At 34.0% G+C, this 26,447-nt stretch overlaps 1 protein-coding gene across 1 annotated transcript in view; it reads left to right on the top strand.

Moving 5' to 3' along the window:
* The first annotated feature begins 11,220 nt into the window (after positions 1-11,220).
* LOC102801852 (calcium/calmodulin-dependent protein kinase kinase 1-like) overlaps positions 11,221-26,447 on the top strand; it is a 47,950-nt gene continuing 32,723 nt past the window's right edge. The window contains exons 1-2 of the mRNA XM_085490996.1: positions 11,221-11,269; positions 16,841-17,670. Of these exons, the coding sequence (XP_085347122.1) occupies positions 11,221-11,269; positions 16,841-17,670 (879 nt within the window). The remainder of the gene's footprint in view (positions 11,270-16,840; positions 17,671-26,447) is intronic.

Here is a 26,447-nt window from a genome sequence, read left to right as displayed (position 1 = left end):
TTCGCTCTAAACCTCACTGTGATATTTTGCTCTAAACGTCACTGTGATATTTCACTCTAAACATCACTGTGATATTTTGCTCTAAACATCACTGATATTTTGCTCTAAACGTCACTGTGATATTTCACTCTAAACATCACTGTGATATTTTGCTCTAAACATCACTGTGATATTTTGCTCTAAACGTCACTGTGATATTTTGCTCTAAACGTCACTGTGATATTTTGCTCTAAACGTCACTGTGATATTTTGCTCTAAACGTCACTGTGATATTTTGCTCTAAACATCACTGTGATATTTTGCTCTAAACATCACTGTGATATTTTGCTCTAAACGTTACTGTGATATTTTGCTCTAAACATCACTGTGATATTTTGCTCTAAACGCCACTGTGATATTTTGCTCTAAACGCCACTGTGATATTTCGCTCTAAACCTCACTGTGATATTTTGCTCTAAACGTCTCTGTGATATTTCACTCTAAACATCACTGTGATATTTTGCTCTAAACATCACTGATATTTTGCTCTAAACGTCACTGTGATATTTCACTCTAAACATCACTGTGATATTTTGCTCTAAACGTCACTGTGATATTTTGCTCTAAACGTCACTGTGATATTTTGCTCTAAACGTCACTGTGATATTTTGCTCTAAACGTCACTGTGATATTTTGCTCTAAACGTCACTGTGATATTTTGCTCTAAACGTCACTACTGTTAATGATATGCATGATGTGATAAATATAGGTATCGCATGATGCTTCGATACTCAAGCTTGTTTAAACATCATAGACATCTTATTATTCAAATATACACATCCATACCATTCAAAAATCTAAATAAATGTTGTAAACCACCATGGTTTAACAAATGCTCAGGAAACTTAACTTTAAGAGGGACTATTTCAACCATTTGCATAGTATTTTTAGACAATACAAATGTGATTTCATAGCGAATGAGTGAGGAAACTACCATACATGTACTTATTTAGTAATTGACATTCCTTAGTACACGTCCCAAGCATGCAGGAAAGCCATTCAGTATACTGCCCTCTAGTGGTCTCAGTTCATGTTGATCAACATCTTTGATGTTTTCCCCATCATTCATTACACGTGTATCTTTTAATGTTCTTCAACATCATGTTCAAACCAGCACTTGCCACCATTCCTGAACAAGGTATGTCCATATCGTATTAATCATAATATTAACATTTCATCATAAAAATGATTCCGAATGCTTTCATTTATGATTAATATTGCCAGAAATCCTGCTTTTTAATTAGAGTCAGTGATTTTTGATATTATCAATAATTTTCTTCTTTTATGTGTTCATGTGGGCTTTGGAACATGTGATGTACTATATTGAGAGTAGTATGTGTGTATTCTCTTTAACTGATATAAGGTGTAGTACAGGTATAAAATCAAACATACACTGCTCTTCTTGGCTCAATGAGCTACAGGTTGAATATCCGGGAGCACTCATTTAACTGTTTCCATGACAATATTGATGTTGGGTGAAATGATAGATGTTTATTATTAAGTGGATTTATTGATGTTTTAATAATTTATTTACCTTCAGCTTGCATGTTTTAAAGATTGTGTGTAAATTAAAAATTAAATTCTAAAATATATTCTCTACTTGTATTAATAAGAGATTTTCTCAGATCCATCTCTGATAAAACTTTGAATCAGTATGTATCATGATGAATTTGGCAATTTATTTTAAGATTATTACTAAATTTTATTTATGTATGTTATCTTTGTCTGTGGATGCCTTTAAAATATAATGTGATTAATTCATATATTATTGAAAGTTGCATAATTTATATTTTTCAACCTTTTCCGAGAGATGAAGTTATTGTTTGTCTTTGCCAGCTGGATGTTTCTCACTTGCTTTCTGCTGTAACTTGAGGTGCATTATATTTTTGAGTTTAAAACGTCAGCAATAAATTATAACTACATGTATCTTGAATTATTACAACATTTCCTGTTATTTCTTAACATTCTATGTTTGCTCACCATTTGTTTTATATTTTATCAAAAAGTTTGAACAAGAAAAGCTAATAGGAAATTTCTTTAAATTGTTAAATTTTCACTGCCAGGAAATTTCAGGATTTTATGGCATTCATAAAATCAAAATTTCAAATAAAATCACTCCGTGTTTATACACATTTTTACTACTACATAATTTCATGTTTTTCACTGACTCAAGAAATTCACAAATATTTTACGCTCACAAAATTAAAGGGATCACAGAATGTCGTCCATTCCATCCAAAATTAAGAAAATAATTAGGGAAAAACATATAAAATAAACAAAATGTTAATATTTTATTCAAAGCATTTAAAGGTTATAATGCATACAAATTCTCAACATATAGAATAATAAGTATAATATTTAATTTAAGTGTAAATAGTAAGTAGTTTTTGTTGAATGCAACAGTTTATTTTAAATGACAATACCCTATTGTATCCATAGATGAAGTAACATTGAATATTGTATCAAATGTGTATCCATAGATGAAGTAACATTGATTATTGTATCAAATCTGTATCCATAGATGAAGTAACATTGATTATTGTATCAAATGTGTATCCATAGATGAAGTAACATTGATTATTGTATCAAATGTGTATCCATAGATGAAGTAACATTGATTATTGTATCAAATGTGTATCCATAGATAATGTAACATTGATTATTATACATCTGTGACCATAATACCATAAGTTACAGCGTGCCTTAATTATGCGGCATTTTATGGGGTATTTTCATCCTACCATATAAGGATGAGCTGCCATTTTTTTGGAATCCATGTAATGTTGAGTAAAAATGATACATATATGTGCAAAGCTATTCAATACATGTACTATGCAGATGAAAATATACACCATGTTATATAACTTATTACTCATTTGGTGTCACAGCGGTAATTTTATATTGACTCGGTACCGCAAAATAAAATAATAAAAAACAATTTACAAAAGCAACTGCAGATCCGTCATCTGTATTGAACCCAGACTTGTCACTTGTTAAACCGTCAGTCACTGTATAACATATGGTTATTTATAACCTGTCTTCACTTTCACACAAATTGATGCATGGTTTATAAAATAAACAGCTTGGGAATTTTGCGGTCTAGTGAAGCTTAAAGCTTGACATTTGTTCAAGAAGGCGATATAATCAGCTGGAATTTCTTAACAATTAATGTCTGTACTTGTTATGAAAGAGTAAACATTACTTCTGTAAGCTAAGGCAGTTAACAAAATTTCAGAGAATATTATTCCGACAAATAATCATAAATGTTTAGTATTACCCACTAAATCTGCTCTATATTAGTATATCTATGGTCAAAATTATATTAATTTTATTAATTATAGGCCATTGTACAATAAATGCCGTAACAATGTATCAATTGTTGTAGAATATATTGGGATACCACTCTGCTAACACCTATGCAGCACCACTCCACCAATGCCTACAATCTATGCAGTACCAATGCCTAGAATCCATGTGGCAACATTTAACCAATGCCTAGTATTTTTATGAAACCACTCCACCAATGCCTACAATCTATGCAGTACCAATGTCTAGAATCCATGTGGCAACATTTAACCAATGCCTAGTATTTTTATGACACCACTCCACCAATGCCTACAATCTATGCAGTACCAATGCCTAGAATCCATGTGGCAACATTTAACCAATGCCTAGTATTTTTATGACACCACTCCACCAATGCCTACAATCTATGCAGTACCAATGCCTAGAATCCATGTGGCAACATTTAACCAATGCCTCGTATTTTTATGACACCAATCTACCAACGCCTAGAATCTATGCAATCGCTCTCGCAACCAAAGAATCTATGTAAAACCACTCTACCTAATGCCTAGAATCCTTGTGATACCATTCTACCAAAACCTAGAATCTATGCAGAACCACTCACCAATGCCTAGAGTCTCTGAGGTTCGCTTAACAAAACTTGATTTCAATAGATGACACCCACTGAAGACCTGGATGCAACCCTGCGGCCATTTTTTTCACTTGCAAGTGATTTAATGTATAACGTTGGTATTTGGATAATGTATAACATTTGGACGGTGGCCATTACATTGATACTAAAGACACAGGAAATGTTTTATTAAAAATAAAAATCAGAGAAAAAATAGTTCCAGCTAACAGAGAAAAGTCAAGCATTTTTGTTTTTGCCAAATGCATATACCTATAAATCTAAGTAAAAAGCTATTTTTTATTAATTATTTTTCTTCATTTATGTATAAGCTCACAGTGTAGGGCACAAAGCTGTGGTTGTTAGAAATATTTTATAAATACATTTTTAAAACATCAAAATGGATGTAAGAATTCAAATTGACCAATCCAGAAATTGTATTGTAACATCAATAGTTCCAATAATATTAAAGAGATATTTCAACATCATGCAATCAGCAAATGCCACAATTTGAGTACGTGGGAGGCGACAGTTTCTATGACAATGGAAGGCATGTGTGTGCATTATGGGTGTAAACAAAGTTTTACATATATAGCTCTTGAGCCAATCGCTGTTAAATACTTAATTTAAATGAAAGCTGATGATTGGTGTTCATAATCTTTTATAAATACATTTATAAACAAAGCCACAGCTTTGTGCCCTTCACTGTACATGTATGTGTGTTGCTTTGAATTACAGAGAAATATTCTTTGCAATCTTGCTTATGATTGTGATAAATCACTAGCAGCAAAGTTCACCTCACTACAACTTGTTTGATTACGTTACTAATAATTGATGGGTTTAACATGCGAGTTGACAATTACAATTACTGTTACTTTCGTCTCCTTGTCATGGTTCGCTAAATTTTGGCTATACTGACGATTACTGTATTATTGTCGTCTTCTTGTCATGATTTGCTTAACTCTATCTATATATTAATGTTTCCATCTTCATTTTTGCAAATTAATAAAAATTGGTAAATATGTCATCAGTAACCTTAGATCTCGAACTCATGAATCATTTAAAATGCACTTTAATGATGATACCTAGTGTAGTGTATAATTACCCACAGTCTCTCTATCCCCGGTCATTGTATTAGGTGTGAATTTGTCTCCTTCCCTGGCAAAGGCGCATTGCGAGTATAGGCAAAGCATTGTCATGTGATCAGTACACAGCCAGTCATTATTTTTGATGTCAGTGTTATGTATTTTTTAACAACTTAGTTGCTTATTCCAGAATTAGAGCTTTTTCACATAATTTTTTAATCAGGATATCTGCATGTATAAGGTCATATTTTAGCAGACAAGTAGTTGTACCAGCAGCAACACATTTTCGCAACAAATTTTCATACCTTTACCCAGAAATTTGTCGTGTTTGATTTTTAGAGTGATTGAAATTTTGATTACCCTTCTTCTCAGCGTGAAACCAATATTTGTCTTTGATTTTGACATTTTATGATCGAAACATATCATTAAAAATTGGTGGGCTGATTTGTTATTTGTTTACCCGCAACGCGGTTCAAGACAAAAGAACGGATAGAGGGACTATGAACTACCCCATAAAGTATATTACACATTTTCTGACAAGGAGAAGCTTTAATTTCATGAGACTTATATTATTACAGTCAGTGAAAATTACAAAATTTTGTTAAAAAAATTCGCTGGGGCCCTTGAGACATTTCATGCTGTTGAATGCCTTTCACAAAATCTTTACAAATGCCATTAAATCATCAAATTGGTTAAAAGTGCCACAAAAGCCATACAGGCTACTTTTGAACTACAGTATTTACCAGAAAAAACAAAACTAAACATGCTAAAATCAGATTTCAATATAATTGAAATTTGCAAGCAATATATATTTCTTTCACAACTGCATGCTCTCGGTTTCACTCATAACTTCTCGTAAATTCCTCTTCAGTTCAGTTCCATCCAATTGATGACAAAATCTAAAAGTATCACACTCACCGTTAATAACACCATTATAGGCACGCCACACGCAAACAGAGGAAAGCTGTCTGTGGAGTTCTACTGGTATTAAAATAACAGTCAATCACACCAAAACATGTCAAGCCTGACAACAATGATTTTTCAGCAAAGAAATTATGATTATCTTAATGATGGATTAGACTGAGACCATATGTGTTTACGTAATAAAGGTTTCCTATAACTACCATAGCTGTCCATGTGTAAAATTATCAGAATTAGATAAGACAAGAACCAAATCTATCGTATTTGAACCAGTCTAGACTGGATTGCAATCATGACTCGATTAGATCTTCAGTTGAAGAATAACGATAATTTGTCACAAGGGACGTTTTAGTGTAGCATTCAAACCTCTAAATGTTTCATACTGAAATGAAAACAAGTGAGATGAAAACATCAATTGCTAATTTCAACATTTTATTTGAGAAGTACAGTTTGTCTCATTGTTTTGTGTATCAACAAATTTAAAAAACATTTTTAATCTTCATTAAAGCACCAATGCAGTTGGCATGGTAACATACATATGAATTTTGTGTGAGAACAATTAAGCAATGTATACATGTGGTACCCATTTCAAATACAGCTTGGTACAATGACTATGGCATTATGTAATTATATATAATTCCCTAATATTTGTCTTTGTTCAGCTGGGGAAAATATGAGTGACGTTATAAAGAGCTATATCACTACAAGTCAAAGACAAGTAGTGATACTGCTCTTTTGCTATGAGTATTTTCCCCAGCTGAACAAAGAATAATAGAGAATAATATTATTATCACATGCGCAAGCCAACTTGTTGGAACTCTGAATTTATATCGTGAACATAACCACAGACTCTGTTTATTCAGTGAAAAACTTGAGATACAAAGACAGAAAAAACAATTCAAACTTGAGATACAAAGAAAGAAAAACTGAGAAATTGCCCACGTCTTCCATAAGCTTGTAGTAAGTACATCCATGGTAGAATTTGTTGTCAGTAGACAGACAGTGAAGTATTTCAGTAGAACGGCAACTCACTGGGATGTTAATATTTCATAACCAACTGTCTTCATGTTATAATTTCTGTCACCATGTTAAAGGTCAAAGCAACATTATTTCTGTGCATTTTGGTGAACTTGGTATAGATGAGATTCAATGACGTAGAATGACCAGGTTACAGAAGCTGTATTTTCTTTTCAACAGGGAATAACTTGTGCATGTGTTAACAATACTTTTCCTTCTGTATGGCAAATATTCTGCATTAATAGTAGTTAGTATTAATATCATGATTTGATATTTTCTTGCTGTTTAATAAATTTAGTAGAGAGGAACGTACATTGTAGCATGATGGACCGTGCACATTGAATTTCAGTTTTGACAGGTCTTTGAATTGTTGATTGTAGAAAGAGATAATTCAGTTTGTAGAAGATTCAAAAATGCTACAAACTCAAACAAGCAAAGTAAACTCTGACCCAAATTACTTTCATCATAATTGTTGCATTTGATATATAAATGCAATTATTATACATCTGTCACCTTAATGCCATAAGTTACAGCATGCCGTAAAGTTGCGATATTTTATGGGGTATTTTCATCCTACCATATTAGGAAATGCGAATTCTAAATATGGAATGATTTTGTAATAAGATTATTACGAGAATACCTCAAAGTATGCACTCAGACAGTACTCTGCGCGTCGGTCAATACTCCAACTGTACTGTCTCGTGCATACTTTGAGGTATTCTCGTAATAACCTTATATTACTACATACATTTATGTCAAGAGCTTTTAATAAAATATGACAATTAATGACTTTATTCATTCAGCATAATTCTAAAATGGTGACTGCATTCATGTCTGTAACTTGCATTGATGTATAAATATAAAACACAAAGCTATGATTCAAATCTGGCTTATTTTCTAGTGATTTACACTTCCTTGGTTTATGAATCCCCTGGGAACATTTCCAGTCGTATTTATATTGATTCTGCATTTGATTCAATATAGAGGGAATGGGACATGCATAACAAATAGTATCTTTAAATTATTTAATCTTGAGATCGTTGACTCAATGACAGAAAGCTGCAGAGAATTGTGAGTGTGCAGAATACATGTAGTTCATAGGCCACAAGTTGCTGTCATCACTTGCTGTAAGTTTGACAGTTAAAAGAAGGATTGAGGACTCTAAATGAATAATTTCTTTATTTTCAGTTATAGTATTTGTTTATAGTGTTTATAGCTTGTGTCCTAGTTAGACAAACAATGAAACATTACAATAAGAATTATTGAATTTATGCAAATGCTTTTTTAACACTTCTTAACATGAATTCTGAATAATTCCATATTTGGTATGCATTTGCTACAAATTATCTCCATTCAGAGTAATTCATTTCAAGATATTTTATGCAGTTTTCTATTTTCAAGAAATATTTAAATTTGTAAATTTTTAGGGCATGTTATTTTTAACGTCTTCAAAATTTGCTTTTCAGATTTAAATACATGTAGTTGAAATTTCATTTATGTTAATTATATTCAAATTTGTGATACTATTTGACTATATCATGCAATGATACAATGTGCTGATATTGATACAATATCTAATAGTGATACAATGTGCTGGTATTGATACAATATCTAATAGTGATACAATGTGTTGATATTGATACAATATCCAATAGTGATACAATGTGCTGATATTGGTACAATATCCAATAGTGATACAATGTGCTAATATTGATACAATATCCAATAGTGATACAATGTGCTGATATTGGTACAATATCTAATAGTGATACAATGTGCTGATATTGATACAATATCTAATAGTGATACAATGTGTTGATATTGATACAATATCTAATAGTGATACAATGTGCTGATATTGATACAATATCTAATAGTGATACAATGTGCTGATATTGATACAATATCCAATAGTGATACAATCTGCTGATATTGATACAATATATAATAGTGATACAATGTGCTGGTATTGATACAATATCTAATAGTGATACAATGTGCTAATATTGATACAATATCCAATAGTGATACAATGTGCTGATATTGGTACAATATCTAATAGTGATACAATGTGCTGATATTGATACAATATCTAATAGTGATACAATGTGTTGATATTGATACAGTATCCAATAGTGATACAATCTGCTGGTATTGATACAATATCTAATAGTGATACAATGTGCTGATATTGATACAATATATAATAGTGATACAATGTGCTGATATTGATACAATATATAATAGTGATACAATGTGCTGGTATTGATACAATATCTAATAGTGATACAATGTGCTAATATTGATACAGTATCCAATAGTGATACAATCTGCTGATATTGATACAATATCCAATAGTGATACAATCTGCTGATATTGATACAATATATAATAGTGATACAATGTGCTGGTATTGATACAATATCTAATAGTGATACAATGTGCTGGTATTGGTACAATATCTAATAGTGATACAATGTGTTGATATTGATACAGTATCCAATAGTGATACAATCTGCTGATATTGATACAATATATAATAGTGATACAATGTGCTGGTATTGATACAATATCTAATAGTGATACAATGTGCTGATATTGATACAATATATAATAGTGATACAATGTGCTGATATTGATACAATATCTAATAGTGATACAATGTGCTAATATTGATACAGTATCCAATAGTGATACAATCTGCTGATATTGATACAATATCCAATAGTGATACAATCTGCTGATATTGATACAATATATAATAGTGATACAATGTGCTGGTATTGATACAATATCTAATAGTGATACAATGTGCTGGTATTGGTACAATATCTAATAGTGATACAATGTGTTGATATTGATACAGTATCCAATAGTGATACAATCTGCTGATATTGATACAATATATAATAGTGATACAATGTGCTGGTATTGATACAATATCTAATAGTGATACAATGTGCTGATATTGATACAATATATAATAGTGATACAATGTGCTAATATTGATACAGTATCCAATAGTGATACAATCTGCTGATATTGATACAATATCCAATAGTGATACAATCTGCTGATATTGATACAATATATAATAGTGATACAATGTGCTGGTATTGATACAATATATAATAGTGATACAATGTGCTGGTATTGATACAATATCTAATAGTGATACAATGTGCTGATATTGATACAATATATAATAGTGATACAATGTGCTGATATTGATACAATATATAATAGTGATACAATGTGCTGATATTGGTACAATATCTAATAGTGATACAATGTGTTGATATTGATACAATATATAATAGTGATACAATGTGCTGATATTGATACAATATCTAATAGTGATACAATGTGCTGATATTGATACAATATCTAATAGTGATACAATGTGTTGATATTGATACAGTATCCAATAGTGATACAATCTGCTGATATTGATACAATATATAATAGTGATACAATGTGCTGGTATTGATACAATATCTAATAGTGATACAATGTGCTGGTATTGATACAATATCTAATAGTGATACAATGTGCTAATATTGATACAGTATCCAATAGTGATACAATGTGCTGATATTGATACAATATCTAATAGTGATACAATGTGCTGATATTGATACAATATATAATAGTGATACAATGTGCTGGTATTGATACAATATCCAATAGTGATACAATGTGCTGGTATTGAAAGAATATCTAATAGTGATACAATGTGTTGATATTGATACAATATCTAATAGTGATACAATGTGCTGGTATTGATACAATATCCAATAGTGATACAATGTGCTGGTATTGATACAATATCCAATAGTGATACAATGTGCTGGTATTGATACAATATCTAATAGTGATACAATGTGTTGATATTGATACAATATCTAATAGTGATACAATGTGTTGATATTGATACAATATCTAATAGTGATACAATGTGTTGATATTGATACAATATATAATAGTGATACAATGTGCTGGTATTGATACAATATCTAATAGTGATACAATGTGTTGGTATTGATACAATATCTAATAGTGATACAATGTGCTGATATCGATACAAAAACCCATTTTCCGATTCATTTGCATCTCACAAGACTGTTAAATTTGCCTATCAAATATTTGCTAGTCACATGATACAAGTCAAAATGATGCTAAATCGTGTTGTGTTGTGCATTAAATTCCTGAATAATTTCTTGTATCTGGTTTATGTATTCGATCATGGCTGACTTTGATGGAATGACCGTGCCACAGCTCAAAGACTTTCTCCGTAAATTCAGTGTTTCATCATCCAACTATAAAAAGATTCATTACACCACGACCCTAAAATGTCGTCGCTACAAGACTTAGCAAACATGGTTGTAATTTCTACTATACTATACTGACTGAAATTGAAATGGCTACTTTGATGGCCAAAATACATTGTAACTACGGTACTTAAATTACAATATCATGCTATTCTATAGCATAATGCATGATATAAGAAAATAATATCCACTATGCAGAATACCTATTTAATGATAATATAATTTTTTTCATTCATAATAAATTCAAATATTACAATTCATATGTAGCTAATGATAATCTTAATTTGGCAGATAACTTAACATAATAGTCATGGCAGTAATTAACATAATAGTCATGGCAGTAATTAACATAATAGTCATGGCAGTAATTAACATAATAGTCATGGCAGTAATTAACATAATAGTCATGGCAGTAATTAACATAATAGTCATGGCAGTAATTAAGGATTGTCATTGCTAACAGTGCTATTTATGTGTCATAGATCTGACTATGACCAGAAAAATCTCAGGGCCTACAAATCATTTAATGATTTAAAATTACATTGTAACGGGCTTGTGGTTGACTTGCAGTACATGGCGATTTTCGAAACAAGTTTTAATTTTAATACTTGATTCAGTGACGACGACTATATCTCCCGCTATTCGAATATATGACAATCAACACCTCTTGCAATCGCCCGTATTGGGTCGAGATGCAACTCCATGGAAACTTTTCCTTCCACAATGCAGGGAAAACGTATGTGTCCTGGGTGATTTGTTATTGATTGAAATTGTCTGCCCAAGAGCAGGTACTGATTCATTGATCAACTGGCTGCTAAGGTGCGTGAATCGTGGTCACGCGTGATCTTGCAGCTTGTGAAAAATGGCTTATTGCCATGGTGATACAATATGCTACTACAGCAACACAATATGCAGTTGTCAATACAATTTATATATAAATAGTGATACAGGTCTGAAAATAATTTTATAATATTAATATTTATGTTGTTATAATATTAAAAAAAAATATTTTCAGATCTTCTTATTGCAAATTTGAGTTGCAAATACATCTGTCATACATCTTCTCTACTTGCAGGGTATTGTACAGTACACTGTAATTTGAATATTACTTTTTGTTATATTGCTTTGTTTACATATTCCTCTTATCATTTCTTCACTTTCAATTAATAATCTGTTTCACCCTACATGTGTTCTTCTCAGCTCATGATATATTCACATCACATTTAGCATACTCACATAGATAAGATAGCATCTAATTGGCCTCCGAAAAGTTTGTGCAAATTGTCTCTACTGTTTGTCTTAGAAACTCATTCAATCCAAACATGTAATTTACACATTTTGTATCCAATTATGCCATTGTTGTTAGCCTTAATAGTTTCAATTACTGTAAATGTTATTATAAAATTTAGAATTGATTGCTATCCTATCATTTGTTGGTAAGCTTTCCCTCAGCAATTAAGTGTGAAATTATCGTTTCCTCCACAATTTGTAATATGTGTTTCTACATTATAACGATCTACTAATTACCGTGTAGTAAAAAAAGTTAGACAATGTTTAGCATTTCAAATTATCTTCATTGAATACATCTGCATCATTTATATGCATGCTTTATTAACAAAAATAAAACTATCGGTGTCAGCAAAAAAAATTAACACCTTTTTAAAAAAATAACAATTTTGCAAAAAATAAATCTTGAAAAGTCACTTGAAATGGTTTGGGGGGAAAATGTTTCAGAATAAACATGATTCGACATCTAATATTGTATATGCATTCACTGCTTTTTATGGGAAATTGCAACCTCAATGTTTGTCACAGATTTACCATGTAGAGTGTACTTTATACTTTGAAGTTTGAATGACATTAAGAAAGGGCTGAAGTGGTTTGATTTGAGTGTGCCAAAAGCTGTTCCAAATAATCGAACTGATTATGTTTAATCAGGACAGAATTGTTCATACCTTCATGAGAAAAACACTCCAATGCTTTTCAGCAGGTCAAATAGCATGTTTGTACTCTCTGACATTCAATGCATTTGTACTTCCTGTTCTTTTCAAATCACTTTAGCGGACATTGACAATCCTGTCAATTGGCCTTGTATGTGTAATAAATTGTATCAAATGGTTACCATGGTTTTACTGTATTTATAAATTACTATGGATGGTTCATGGAGAACCATGGTTACATGTATCTCCAAAAATGAATGGCTTATATTTTGGTCTATGTGTTAAGCCCATATATGGATGTCTTTTTTGCTGGATCATGTGTAGCCTGAATATGGATGGCTTGAATGGTGGACTATGTGTAGCCCAAATATGGATGGCTTATATGGTGGACTATGTGTAGTCCAAATATGGATACACAGGTTTCCTTAATAGCTAGTATTCAGTCAGAAAAACATGTTAAAACAGAAAGCGACATTTATGTAACTTGACCTACATTGATTGATCATTTATATTAAGCTTTATTTAACAAGAAATAAATAAGTAGTAGTGAAAGATGTAGATATCAAAATAAATAACTACAAACACAAAACAAATAAAATAAAATAATTTGGATAAAAGGAATCTGAAAATAGCTTAAACAACTCAACCAGTCAGATCCTTTTGACTTGTAATCAGTGAATAGGATGAGATTTGAATTCAGTGAATTATTGTGTGAGATTTGAAATCAGTGAATATGACGAGATTTGAATAAAGTGACTGTGGTGAGACTTGAAATCAGTGAATAGAATGAGATTTGAATTCAGTGAATTATTGTGTGAGATTTGAAATCAGTGAATAGGATGAGATTTGAATTCAGTGACTGTAGTGAGACTTGAATTTAGTGAATAGGATGAGATTTGAATTCAATAAATACGATGAAATTTGAATTCAGTGAACATGATGAGATTTGAATTCAGTGATTATAGTGAGATTTGAATTTAGTGAATCTAGTGAGATTTGAATTCAGTGAATATGATGAGATTTGAATTCAGTGAATATGGTGAGATTTGAATGCAGTGAATATGGTGAAATTTTAATACAGTGATTATAGTGAGATTTAAATTCAGTGATTATAATGAGATTTGAATTCAGTGAATCTAGTGAAATTTAAATTCAGTGAATATGATGAGATTTAAATTCAGTGATTATAATGAGATTTGAATTCAGTGAATATGATGAGATTTGAATTCAGTGAATATGGTGAGATTGTACTTTATGTACATCAATATTATCATCTTTAACACCAACCTTTTGACAGGTTACAAATCATAATATTTCCTTTTTAACAATTTGTTTTTTTCATTTTCCAATGATAACAATATTTCAATAAAAAATTCAATGGCAATTGGCAACATCATTTGCCCTCCAATGTGTGTGATGTGCAATACGCATGTTCGTTAATTAGCTGTTTCAAATTTCACAGCAAACAATGAAAAAATTAAGTGTTCAACAAAATCAATCTCTACATTGAAATTAAATAGTTTTCATGTGAAATTGTACACTTGTACTATCTGTTGACTTCATTGGTAAGATTAATACAAAAAAACATGATGGACCAGGTGTCAATCATAAAAGAAAATGGTATTTACAAATCCAACAAATAACGATGTGTTGATCTAATTAATTCATTAATTTTCTTGGATCGCTGTGTTATATCTCAGACTCAACCACGCCCAATTAAATAATACCCGGTACATCAGCATCTCCTTAATAATGAATAGCCAGATAGGAAAATGTATTCTTTCTCATATCAGAACCTGTCATCAAAGTGTTCTGTCGCTGTTATCTGCGTAGTACTCATAGTAAGTGGCTGATAGTTACGCTACGTGGACACTTAATGCCTTTATGTTTCTTTGTGGGTAATGTCATTGGTGTGAGCTGTCTTCAGGTGTAGGAAATGGTAATTTGACACTGAATGTAAGGAAAGGTTGTTTCTAACCATTTTATCTGCTTCAAACTCAGCTATATAATTCAGCTCTATAGGACCATTGTTCTTCACTAAACATTTACGTTAAAAAAAAATGTGTTGTAACGTTATTTTATTTCAAGTAAGTTCTGATTTTTTTTGCACATTAAGGTAGAATACCAGTACTATCTAGAAGTAAAAATCATTCTCATTTATTTTTACTGATGTATTCCATGTAGCATTGTTTTCTATGGCAAGTATTTTTCTCAATATCCCCAAATTTTGATGAATCATATACTTCCTTACAAAGCAAGGTACATTATAAAACTGACAATATTTTTAGTGTGTTTTTATTCAGTGCTGCAAAAATGTAATTTTGTGTAAATTATTGACAAAAAATGGATTAGCAGTGAACAAAAAATATTCATATACAGTCGACTATTTTTAAGTTGATTAATTATGGACATATTTTGACATGGAATGTTGTTCCTACTATATGTGCTAAAATATGTGTAAATGTGAAAACGTGTCTGTATATTGTAACATGTCACCATGCAGTATCTTTAATTTCATTACTCAGTGGAAATTTTGTTGTTTTATGAACGCTCAAGTGATATAATATCTTCTTAAATGTTGAATAAATTACTATATAATTATTAATGACTTTATTATCTCTCATTTGAAAATCAATTTTAGACTGACAGTTGGTCGATCTATTTTTTTTTACTCCTGAGTGGGAAGCTTGCAATGGGAGTCTTTGTGCTTACAATGTTTGTGTGTATCAAAATAATAAATAGACTTTATTTAAAAAAGATAAAATCATGTTAAGTGTCAGCATCCTTTATTCTATGTTTTTGTCGTATTACCTCAAACCCTGCAAATAGAAGTGTGCATGGAATCATGGGAAGAAACGGTGTGCATTGCCGTGTGATAACTGTCATAAAGCAAGGAAGGACAGTAGAATCTACCAAGTGTGCTTGCGATTTACATAACAAAGTGTGTTTACAACTTTGGAAGGAGAATTGGAATCTTCCAGGTGTGCTGCGATTTTTGAACAAAAAATGTTTATGATCTACTGAGTTGCCTATGTGACACAGCTGCGAGCAAGATCACATTCTGATTGGCTCATGTGGAAACCCAGGTGGTGTTTCTGAATCTGGGCCATTTTTACCTATAAATTGGACAGACGGAGGACGGTTGGGGTCCATCATTTCTACTGTGTATAGCTACTGCAATATTGTGAGACAAGTGATACAGGCTTCAACCATCTCCTGCTTTCAGCGGTGCCCTCCAGAATAACAGCGTTCCTCTGCAAGCAAGACTCCTGTATTTCTTCGTTGTATAACATCCATATCTTTTACATTTTACATATATTTATACCATATTTGTTCGTCTATGTTCGCACATGCGCTTTATAATCAGAGGTATTTCTATGATCAAAATAAGTAATATTTTGATGATTCAGTATGACAGCATTGTCATTTTTTGTTTATATACATTGTTGATGTGCTTCTGTCCACGCAGTACACAGATAGACCCACATCAATTGTAGATATCATTTGATTTGTATAAAACTCTTATTTATCTACTGTATAATTTTGTCTTCTTGTGATAATAATTGTTAATATTTAATTGATTACTTTCTGTAGGAAGAAGTGCCTTTTGTCGGAAGTCGCTGACAAGAGGAGACATCTCTACGCAGCCTGTGATACGTGCTCGTGCTCCCAAAATTGGAGACATTCCAAGGCATGGGAAGATAGATGAGGATTCAATCGCAGACAGTCCATCCCATCCACACAGCCAATCATCGGTGGTGGTCTCTAGTAACAGTTCTGCTCCAAAATATCAAAACAATGCAACAGCATGTAATAGTAGCGACAAAGATGAAAGGAAGTCATCAAATGTTACATGTGACTCAGGGAAAGGATCAATGATAGTAAACTCTAGCCCAGTATTAGAGTGGCCAATACTTGTGACTGGGAAACACAGTCAGAAATACTCACAGAGTAGAACTAGTAAGGTTGGTATTAGTGAACTGGATACAGAAAATGACATGTCTGTTCCATCGGTTGAGGAAGATATGGATGACAAATATACCATGCAAAGTACCAGTAAAAATAATGTCACACGAACTAGTAATGTTTTAAACGTTTTGCCACCTTCACCGGAATTAGAACCAAAAACATTACACATGGTTAAAAGTATAAGCGCAGATAACTGGTCTGCCTCGCAGAACACAGCTTTGAGGATTACTCCACATCTTAGCATCAATGACACAGGTGTCCTGCAAGATGACAACAGACTCAGTGTCTCTGATGACCACCTTTCAATAAACAAACCAAAACTTTCTCGACCGATTTTTCCATCGCTTCCATATTCTCCATATGCATCACCATCAGTATCACCATCAGCATCACCAAGGTTACGAAGACAACCAACAAAAGAGTCACATAGTGTACAAATATCATCTGGCACAGAAGTGAGTATATTGTTCATATTCATGAGATTATGCAACATCAATAGTTTGTGTATAAGTTTTTATTGATTACATGGTAAGCTGTTAATTTTCTCAACCATTATTATAGCTTACCCCCTGCATACATAATGGTATAACCTTTATCAGTGTTACAGCTTTCTGAGACCTTTGATTGTCCTTTGTCATTATCTTCTTCTTGTAGATGTAATAATTTAATAACCGCTTTAAGCGTCTACACCTCATTCCGCTTTTAGCAACCATTATTAATGCATATATACAGTGTACATACTTTTAATGATTAGTAAAAAGGTACCTGAGCTGTAATTTCAATGATCTAAGGAAATCCATTTTCTTTTGTGGTTGTTACGTCTACATTTAAAATGTGCACTACTTTTTCTCAGTGTGTAGTAGGACTCGGAGGTCATTATATTTATCATGAGTGATGAATGTAGTAACTATCTTCCTCATTGTTCATGCAAGTACATATGACTGCACACCTTGCTATTGTACACTTCACAAATGGTGTCTTCTGGCACAATTGAATATTCCTTATATTCACACATGCATGTATATTCACTGGTTTTGAATAAAACAGTCTCTGTGTTGTTGTTCCTACTGTAGAAACTGTAAGATTTTTGCTGTTAAAGTTCTTCAATTTAACATTACAATGGCATATGAAAATGTTGCTAACTTTCCTATCCTTATACAGTATAATGTTCACTGTTACCAAATATGATATAATACATTTACAGTGTAATGCCTGTGACAGTGTACATGTAGCTATGGAAATGAGCCATGAAATGCTACAAACACGATGATAGGTCTGTTACACATCACATGTTCTGTTCATGATTGTGTCGATCCATGCTACAATGTAGAAGTTCAAAATTCATACAAGGGGTTGAACAAGTTCAGATAATATAAAGTCATATTAATCGTTAATACATATTTTGAATGCAAAAGTAAATGGCATATTTGCATGTCATTTATTGCTATTAAATATATGGAACTGTTATTATCAATTAATGTTGATGGTAATGTTGTTTAATGTTGAGGGTGTAATATTCACTGTTTTTAATGTTTGTGTGTTTTAAATTCACTGGTTTGTGGAGGAGACAATACGTTCTATTGTTTAATTTGAATATTCACTGGGTTTTAATTTAACTGTCAGAGAAATATTAAAAGTGAAACAAAAACGGCGAATAATTAAGCCCTATACAGTACATTAATAACCTAAAGTATGTACTTGTGTTTGTATCTTCTTACACCAAATCATTTTTCAACACATTTCACAAATAAACTTTCCTTCCTATTTATTTTGATCTTGGTATTATATCCCCAAACTGAATTCCATCATAAGAAACTTTTGAATCAACCTTGTAACAAACCAGTTGCAAAAGTTATTAACATCTATGTATTTGTGCTGGAAAAAAATTGAATGTGTGAGTGTTACTTTGATTTAAAATATTGAAAGTGCATTGATTACTGACTTTGAGAATACAAGTATGTCACTTAGCACTCAAATGATTTAACAGGCTTTTAAAAATCATTTGTGTCTGTCTTAATGCCTTTTGAAGTAAAGTGTTCTCATGTTCCTTTGTATTTCTAAATACTTGGATGATGTTTCTTAAACACCTTAAAGGGTGGTGGTCATCATGTGCGACATTTGTGTTGATAAACATTGATTTTCCCACAATTCAATGCACTCTTCTAATGGGAAGTACATGTACAAGTCCTGAACCAGGCGTGCCGTGAACTCATTACTGCCAGTGACTCTTCAATACCTTTCACTTTAGGTAAAGCTTGATAACGTCTCAGTTTATCCTCGTTGGTCTGTGCAACAATCAAAGCTGTCATCGTTGACGGCGATGACCATCGGCCTTTAAATTATCAAATCATGTTCTGGGGTCTTAAATTATCAAATGCAAATTGTTTACTCAAATTAATTTGAAATTAAAATATTGGAGTACATAGTAACATTTTTGGTTGATTATTATATGCCTATTACTCTCATCTTTCCAAAAAACAGGAAATGTTGTCATTTCAAATTTCAACAGTAACTGTTGTGATGCGAAGTTAGATCTGTCATTATTTGTAATTCATGGTGATATCAAATGTTTCTATATCATAAACTAAATATTCTATATATTCTTGATACTTCACTGAGGAAAGCTGGCATCCAATAACAATGTACAAGATAATTATATCAGAAATTGATAATCAGATTAACCATTTATTGACTCATCATTGCATCCAAATTTGGTTTGTAGTTAAGGATGAGTCACATGTTTATTGTCACTTTAATTCAAATCTATGTTTTTCATTGGAAATCACATTTTATTGCCCATATGTTGCCTATTAGCACTATAATTAACATTTTTGAATGATATATTTGTTTTTGTTTGGTGTGTCTCAAAAATGTCTATTTTGAGTATTTATGTTTTGACCTGCGTATATGCATGCATTAAATCCCACCTGTATCTCAGACATCCCAAGACATGCCTAGACATTCCAAGACATCCCATGACATGCCTAGACATCCCAAGACCAACCACATTCAAACTTCACACATACATATACAGTGTATGTCATGTATCTTTAGGTACATTATGCACAACCATTCGTTTTTGAGACACAATTTAAGATGGCTGAATGGCGATGGTAAAAATTCATCTTTCAATTTCTGCCATTCTGGTACAAACATTGGACAATATAGGATCTTATCATACGAGTGATTGTTCGTGTTACCTTTATACTTTTTCGGCTTCTAATTGCAAACTACAAGCCTTATAGCTTTGATACTTGGTATACGTACCCTGGGCAGACCCCTCTTAGATTTGTTTATTTTGTGATGATATCTTCAATTCTCTAATTTTAATGTCCTGAATATTTTTGGTAAAAAGTAATATTTTTGACTTCTTGTTGAAAACAGCAAGTCCAATTGCTTTGATATTAAATATATAGGTACTAGAGGTGGACCTCTTTCAGAATTGTTCATTTTCTAATGATATCTTCAGTTCTTTAATTGAAATGTGCATTGCTAACAGTGGAGCTATCTCAGCCGAGAGGCTGCTTGTTACTATTTTTTACCAAAAAAATTGCTACCCGGTAAAAGGAAAATCATTTGAATTAGTTAAAGTCAACTTCTATTACTGTTCTAAAAATAAACTTACATAATTGTTACTACCGGTATATTTTTTCCAAAATTTTGATCATGATGTTTCCATGGTAACTATGCAGATGCCTCCCTAATTTCAAATTGGTCTCTGTGTCAAAGGCTACCGCTCATTTTAAGATTTATAGCTCAAGAGCAGACAGATTGACACCCTAAAACATAATTCTGATCTAAATTCTAAAAAAATACATAAAAACAGGCAAAAATAAAACAAATGATACATACAACTAGAGTGAATGAATAAAGATGGAATAACCCCATAATGTGTTAACTGGTATGTGACAGAGGTGACATGCAGGCTGAGTGAGTCATAATTTTTGCTGAATCGTTAAAATTAAGTAGCATACATGATTTAAATCTAAATGGATTTAAATCAAATGTATCCCTGTATTTTTAAAGCACTTTCCCAGACAGCCAAACCGGGATTTGAGAGTGTCAATATTGACGATTTAAATCCAAGTAGGTTTATATCCGAAATGTCCATGTATGTATGTGCACATTAAAGTATAAGTGGATTTATATGTCAGATTGAATTCATTGATAGTAAACGCTAATTTGACTTTCATGAAAGAAAAATATCTCAAGAAAATGTGAGAGAGCGAGGGCATCCACAGAGTCTCATTGATGTTTCTTGACACGCTAGAAATTATTAAACCCTGAAGATATCAGTAAAAATTGAGCTTGACACATCGCTGTTATTTACATTATACATGTGTGCACCTAATAAAGCAATATAAATCGGGGTAGTAATGAATATTTTGATGTGAAACAGGTTCATAGAGATTCACATTAATTGTGGAAATACGTTATAAAGCAAGGCATGAAACGGTGCTGTTTATCAGCATGCTAGCTTTTAATGGCAAAATTGCACGCTACTTAAAACTGGCCCACAGGTGTTGCAATCCGATACTATTTGTTAGATTCTATCTATTGAGGTAAAGTAAACACAATTCAGATAGATGAGAGTTGGTTTTCCTGGATATCCTAATTTATTATGGGTGATTTACAGTGAATGGAACTTGAGATTATGCATTGATGGTGAAAATCAAATATCATATTTTATGATTTAATTCTTATTGCCTACCATGCCATTCATTTCAGGTGCAGTTATTTTTCAACATTAAGCCATATAATATATCGCATTTAGGTTAGATAAAATTTGGGTTTTTCTGTCAGGTTATTTTTTTTTAATTTTGTGTTGTATCATGAAGATTTGTTTGCAACATTAAGCCACAGAATAAAAAAAAAACAGTTTCTGATCAATTTGTTTTTCGAAAAATTGATGCATGCATGCATGGTTTTTTTATTCTCATTCTTAAAAAAATTGCCATGATCTTATTTTTTCATTTTTTTGCTATACACCACTCCATTCCTGGTATATATGCCATGTGCTGCTATACACCACTCTCAGCCTAGTATATAGGCCATGTGCTGCTATACACCACTCTAAGCCTGGTATATAGACCATGTGCTGCTATACGCCACTCTAAGCCTAGTATATAGGCCATGTGCTGCTGTACACATATCTCAGCCTAGTATATAGGCCATGTGCTGCTGTACACATCTCTCAGCCTAGTATATAGGCCATGTGCTGCTATACACCACTCTCAGCCTGGTATATAGACCATGTGCTGCTATACACCACTCTAAGCCTAGTATATAGGCCATGTGCTGCTGTACACCACTCTCAGCCTAGTATATAGGCCATGTGCTGCTGTACACATATCTCAGCCTAGTATATAGGCCATGTGCTGCTATACACCACTCTCAGCGTAGTATATAGGCCATGTGCTACTATACACCACTCCCAGCCTAGTATATAGGTCATGTACTGCTATACACCACTCTCAGCCTAGTATATAGGCCATGTGCTACTATACACCACTCTCAGCCTAGTATATAGGCCATGTGCTACTATACACCACTCTCAGCCTAGTATATAGGCCATGTGCTGCTATACACCACTCTAAGCCTATTATGTAGGCCATGTGCTGCTATACACCACTCTCAGCCTAGTATATAGGCAATGTGCTGCTATACACCACTCTAAGCCTAGTATATAGGCCATGTGCTGCTATACACTACTCTCAGCCTAGTATATATGCCATGTGCTACTATACACCACACTCAGCCTAGTATATAGGTCATGTGCTACTATACACCACTCTCAGCCTAGTATATAGGTCATGTGCTACTATACACCACTCTCAGCCTAGTATATAGGCCATGTGTTGCTATGCACCACTATAAGCCTAGTATATAGGCCATGTGCTGCTATACATCACTCCTAGCCTAGTATGTAGGCCATGTGCTGCTATACACCACTCTCAGCCTAGTATATTGGCCATGTGCTGCTATACACCACTCTAAGCCTAGTATGTAGACCATGTGCTGCTATACACCACTCTAAGCTTAGTATATAAGCCCTGTGCTGCTATACACCACTCTAAGCCTAGTATATATGCACTGTGCTGCTATACACCACTCCATTCCTGGTATATATGCCATGTGCTGCTATACACCACTCTCAGCCTAGTATATATGCCATGTGCTGTTATACACCACTCTAAGCCTAGTATATAGGCCATGTGCTGCTATACACCACTCTAAGCCTAGTATATAGGCCATGTGCTGCTATACACCACTCTCAGCCTAGTATATAGGCCATGTACTGCTATACACCACTCCATTCCTAGTATATAGGCCATGTGCTACTATACACCACTCTAAGCCTAGTATATAGGCCATGTGCTGCTATACACCACTCTCAGCCTAGTATATAGGCCATGTGCTGCTATACACCACTCTCAGCCTAGTATATAGGCCATGTGCTACTATACACCACTCTCAGCCTAGTATATAGGCCATGTGCTGCCATACACCACTCTCAGCCTAGTATATATGCCATGTGCTGCTATACACCACTCCATTCCTAGTATATAGGCCATGTGCTGCTATACACCACTCTCAGCCTAGTATATAGGCCATGTGCTGCTATACACCACTCTAAGCCTAGTATATAGGCCATGTGCTGCTATACACCACTCTCAGCCTAGTATATTGGCCATGTGCTGCTATACACCACTCTAAGCCTAGTATGTAGACCATGTGCTGCTATACACCACTCTAAGCTTAGTATATAAGCCCTGTGCTGCTATACACCACTCTAAGCCTAGTATATATGCACTGTGCTGCTATACACCACTCCATTCCTGGTATATATGCCATGTGCTGCTATACACCACTCTCAGCCTAGTATATATGCCATGTGCTGTTATACACCACTCTAAGCCTAGTATATAGGCCATGTGCTGCTATACACCACTCTAAGCCTAGTATATATGCACTGTGCTGCTATACACCACTCCATTCCTGGTATATATGCCATGTGCTGCTATACACCACTCTCAGCCTAGTATATATGCCATGTGCTGTTATACACCACTCTAAGCCTAGTATATAGGCCATGTGCTGCTATACACCACTCTAAGCCTAGTATATAGGCCATGTGCTGCTATACACCACTCTCAGCCTAGTATATAGGCCATGTACTGCTATGCACCACTCCATTCCTAGTATATAGGCCATGTGCTGCTATACACCACTCTCAGCCTAGTATATATGCCCTGTGCTGCTATACACCACTCTCAGCCTAGTATATAGGCCATGTGCTGCCACACACCACTCTCAGCCTAGTATATATGCCATGTGCTGCTATACACCACTCCATTCCTAGTATATAGGCCATGTGCTGCTATACACCACTCTCAGCCTAGTATATAGGCCATGTGCTGCTATACACCACTCTTAGCCTAGTATATAGGCCATGTGCTGCTATACACCACTCTCAGCCTAGTATGTAGGCCATGTGCTGCTATACACCACTCTCAGCCTAGTATATAGGCCATGTGCTGCTATACACCACTCTAAGCCTAGTATATAGGCCATGTGCTGCTGTACACATCTCTCAGCCTAGTATATAGGCCATGTGCTGCTATACACCACTCTCAGCCTAGTATATATGCCATGTGCTGCTATACACCACTCTTAGCCTAGTATATAGGCCATGTGCTGCCACACACCACTCTCAGCCTAGTATATAGGCCATGTGCTACTATACACCACTCTCAGCCTAGTATATATGCCATGTGCTGCTATACACCACTCCATTCCTAGTATATAGGCCATGTGCTGCTATACACCACTCTCAGCCTAGTATATAGGCCATGTGCTGCTATACACCACTCTAAGCCTAGTATATAGGCCATGTGCTGCTATACACCACTCTAAGCCTAGTATATAGGCCATGTGCTGCTATACACCACTCTCAGCCTAGTATATATGCCATGTGCTGCTATACATCACTCTCAGCCTAGTATATATGCCATGTACTGCTATGCACCACTCCATTCCTAGTATATAGGCCATGTGCTGCTATACACCACTCTCAGCCTAGTATATAGGCCATGTGCTGCTATACACCACTCTAAGCCTAGTATATAGGCCATGTGCTACTATACACATCTCTCAGCCTAGTATATAGGCCATGTGCTACTATACACCACTCTCAGCCTAGTATATAGGCCATGTGCTGCTATACATCACTCTCAGCATAGTATATAGGCCATGTGCTGCTATACACCACTCTAAGCCTAGTATATAGGCCATGTGCTGCTATACATCACTCTCAGCATAGTATATAGGCCATGTGCTGCTATACACCACTCTCAGCCTAGTATATAGGCCATGTGCTGCTATACATCACTCTCAGCATAGTATATAGGCCATGTGCTGCTATACACCACTCTCAGCCTAGTATATAGGCCATGTGCTGCTATACACCACTCTAAGCCTAGTATATAGGCCATGTGCTGCTATACACCACTCTCAGCCTAGTATATAGGCCATGTGCTGCTATACACCACTCTCAGCCTAGTATATAGGCCATGTGCTGCTATACACCACTCTCAGCCTAGTATATAGGCCATGTGCTGCTATACACCACTCTCAGCCTAGTATATAGGCCATGTGCTACTATACACCACTCTCAGCCTAGTATGTAGACCATGTGCTGCTATACACCACTCTCAGCCTAGTATATAGGCCATGTGCTGCTATACACCACTCTCAGCCTTGTATATAGGCCATGTGCTGTTATACACCACTCTCAGCCTAGTATATATGCCATGTGCTGCTATACACCACTCCATTCCTAGTATATAGGCCATGTGCTGCTATACACCACTCTCAGCCTAGTATATAGGCCATGTGCTGCTATACACCACTCTTAGCCTAGTATATAGGCCATGTGCTGCTATACACCACTCTCAGCCTAGTATATAGGACATGTGCTGCTATACACCACTCTCAGTCTAATATATCTGCAATAACACCACACTAAACCTAATATATCTGCAATGTCCTGCTATACACCACTCTAAATCTAGTATATATGCAATGTGCTGCTATATAGAGTGGTTTGCAGCATACGTTTGTTAGATATCCCCTGCTCAAATGACAACAGCAATGCATCAATTCAAGAATGTGGTGTGCATGTTTTTATCTGTAAGGGCGATGCCAGGGTACTGCCAGGTGCACCACTTAA

The sequence above is a fragment of the Saccoglossus kowalevskii genome, chromosome 16 (genome assembly GCF_978046115.1).
Source record: "Saccoglossus kowalevskii chromosome 16, keSacKowa6.1, whole genome shotgun sequence".
In the NCBI taxonomy this organism is placed as follows: domain Eukaryota; kingdom Metazoa; phylum Hemichordata; class Enteropneusta; family Harrimaniidae; genus Saccoglossus; species Saccoglossus kowalevskii.
This window is presented reverse-complemented; position numbering and strand designations above follow the sequence as displayed.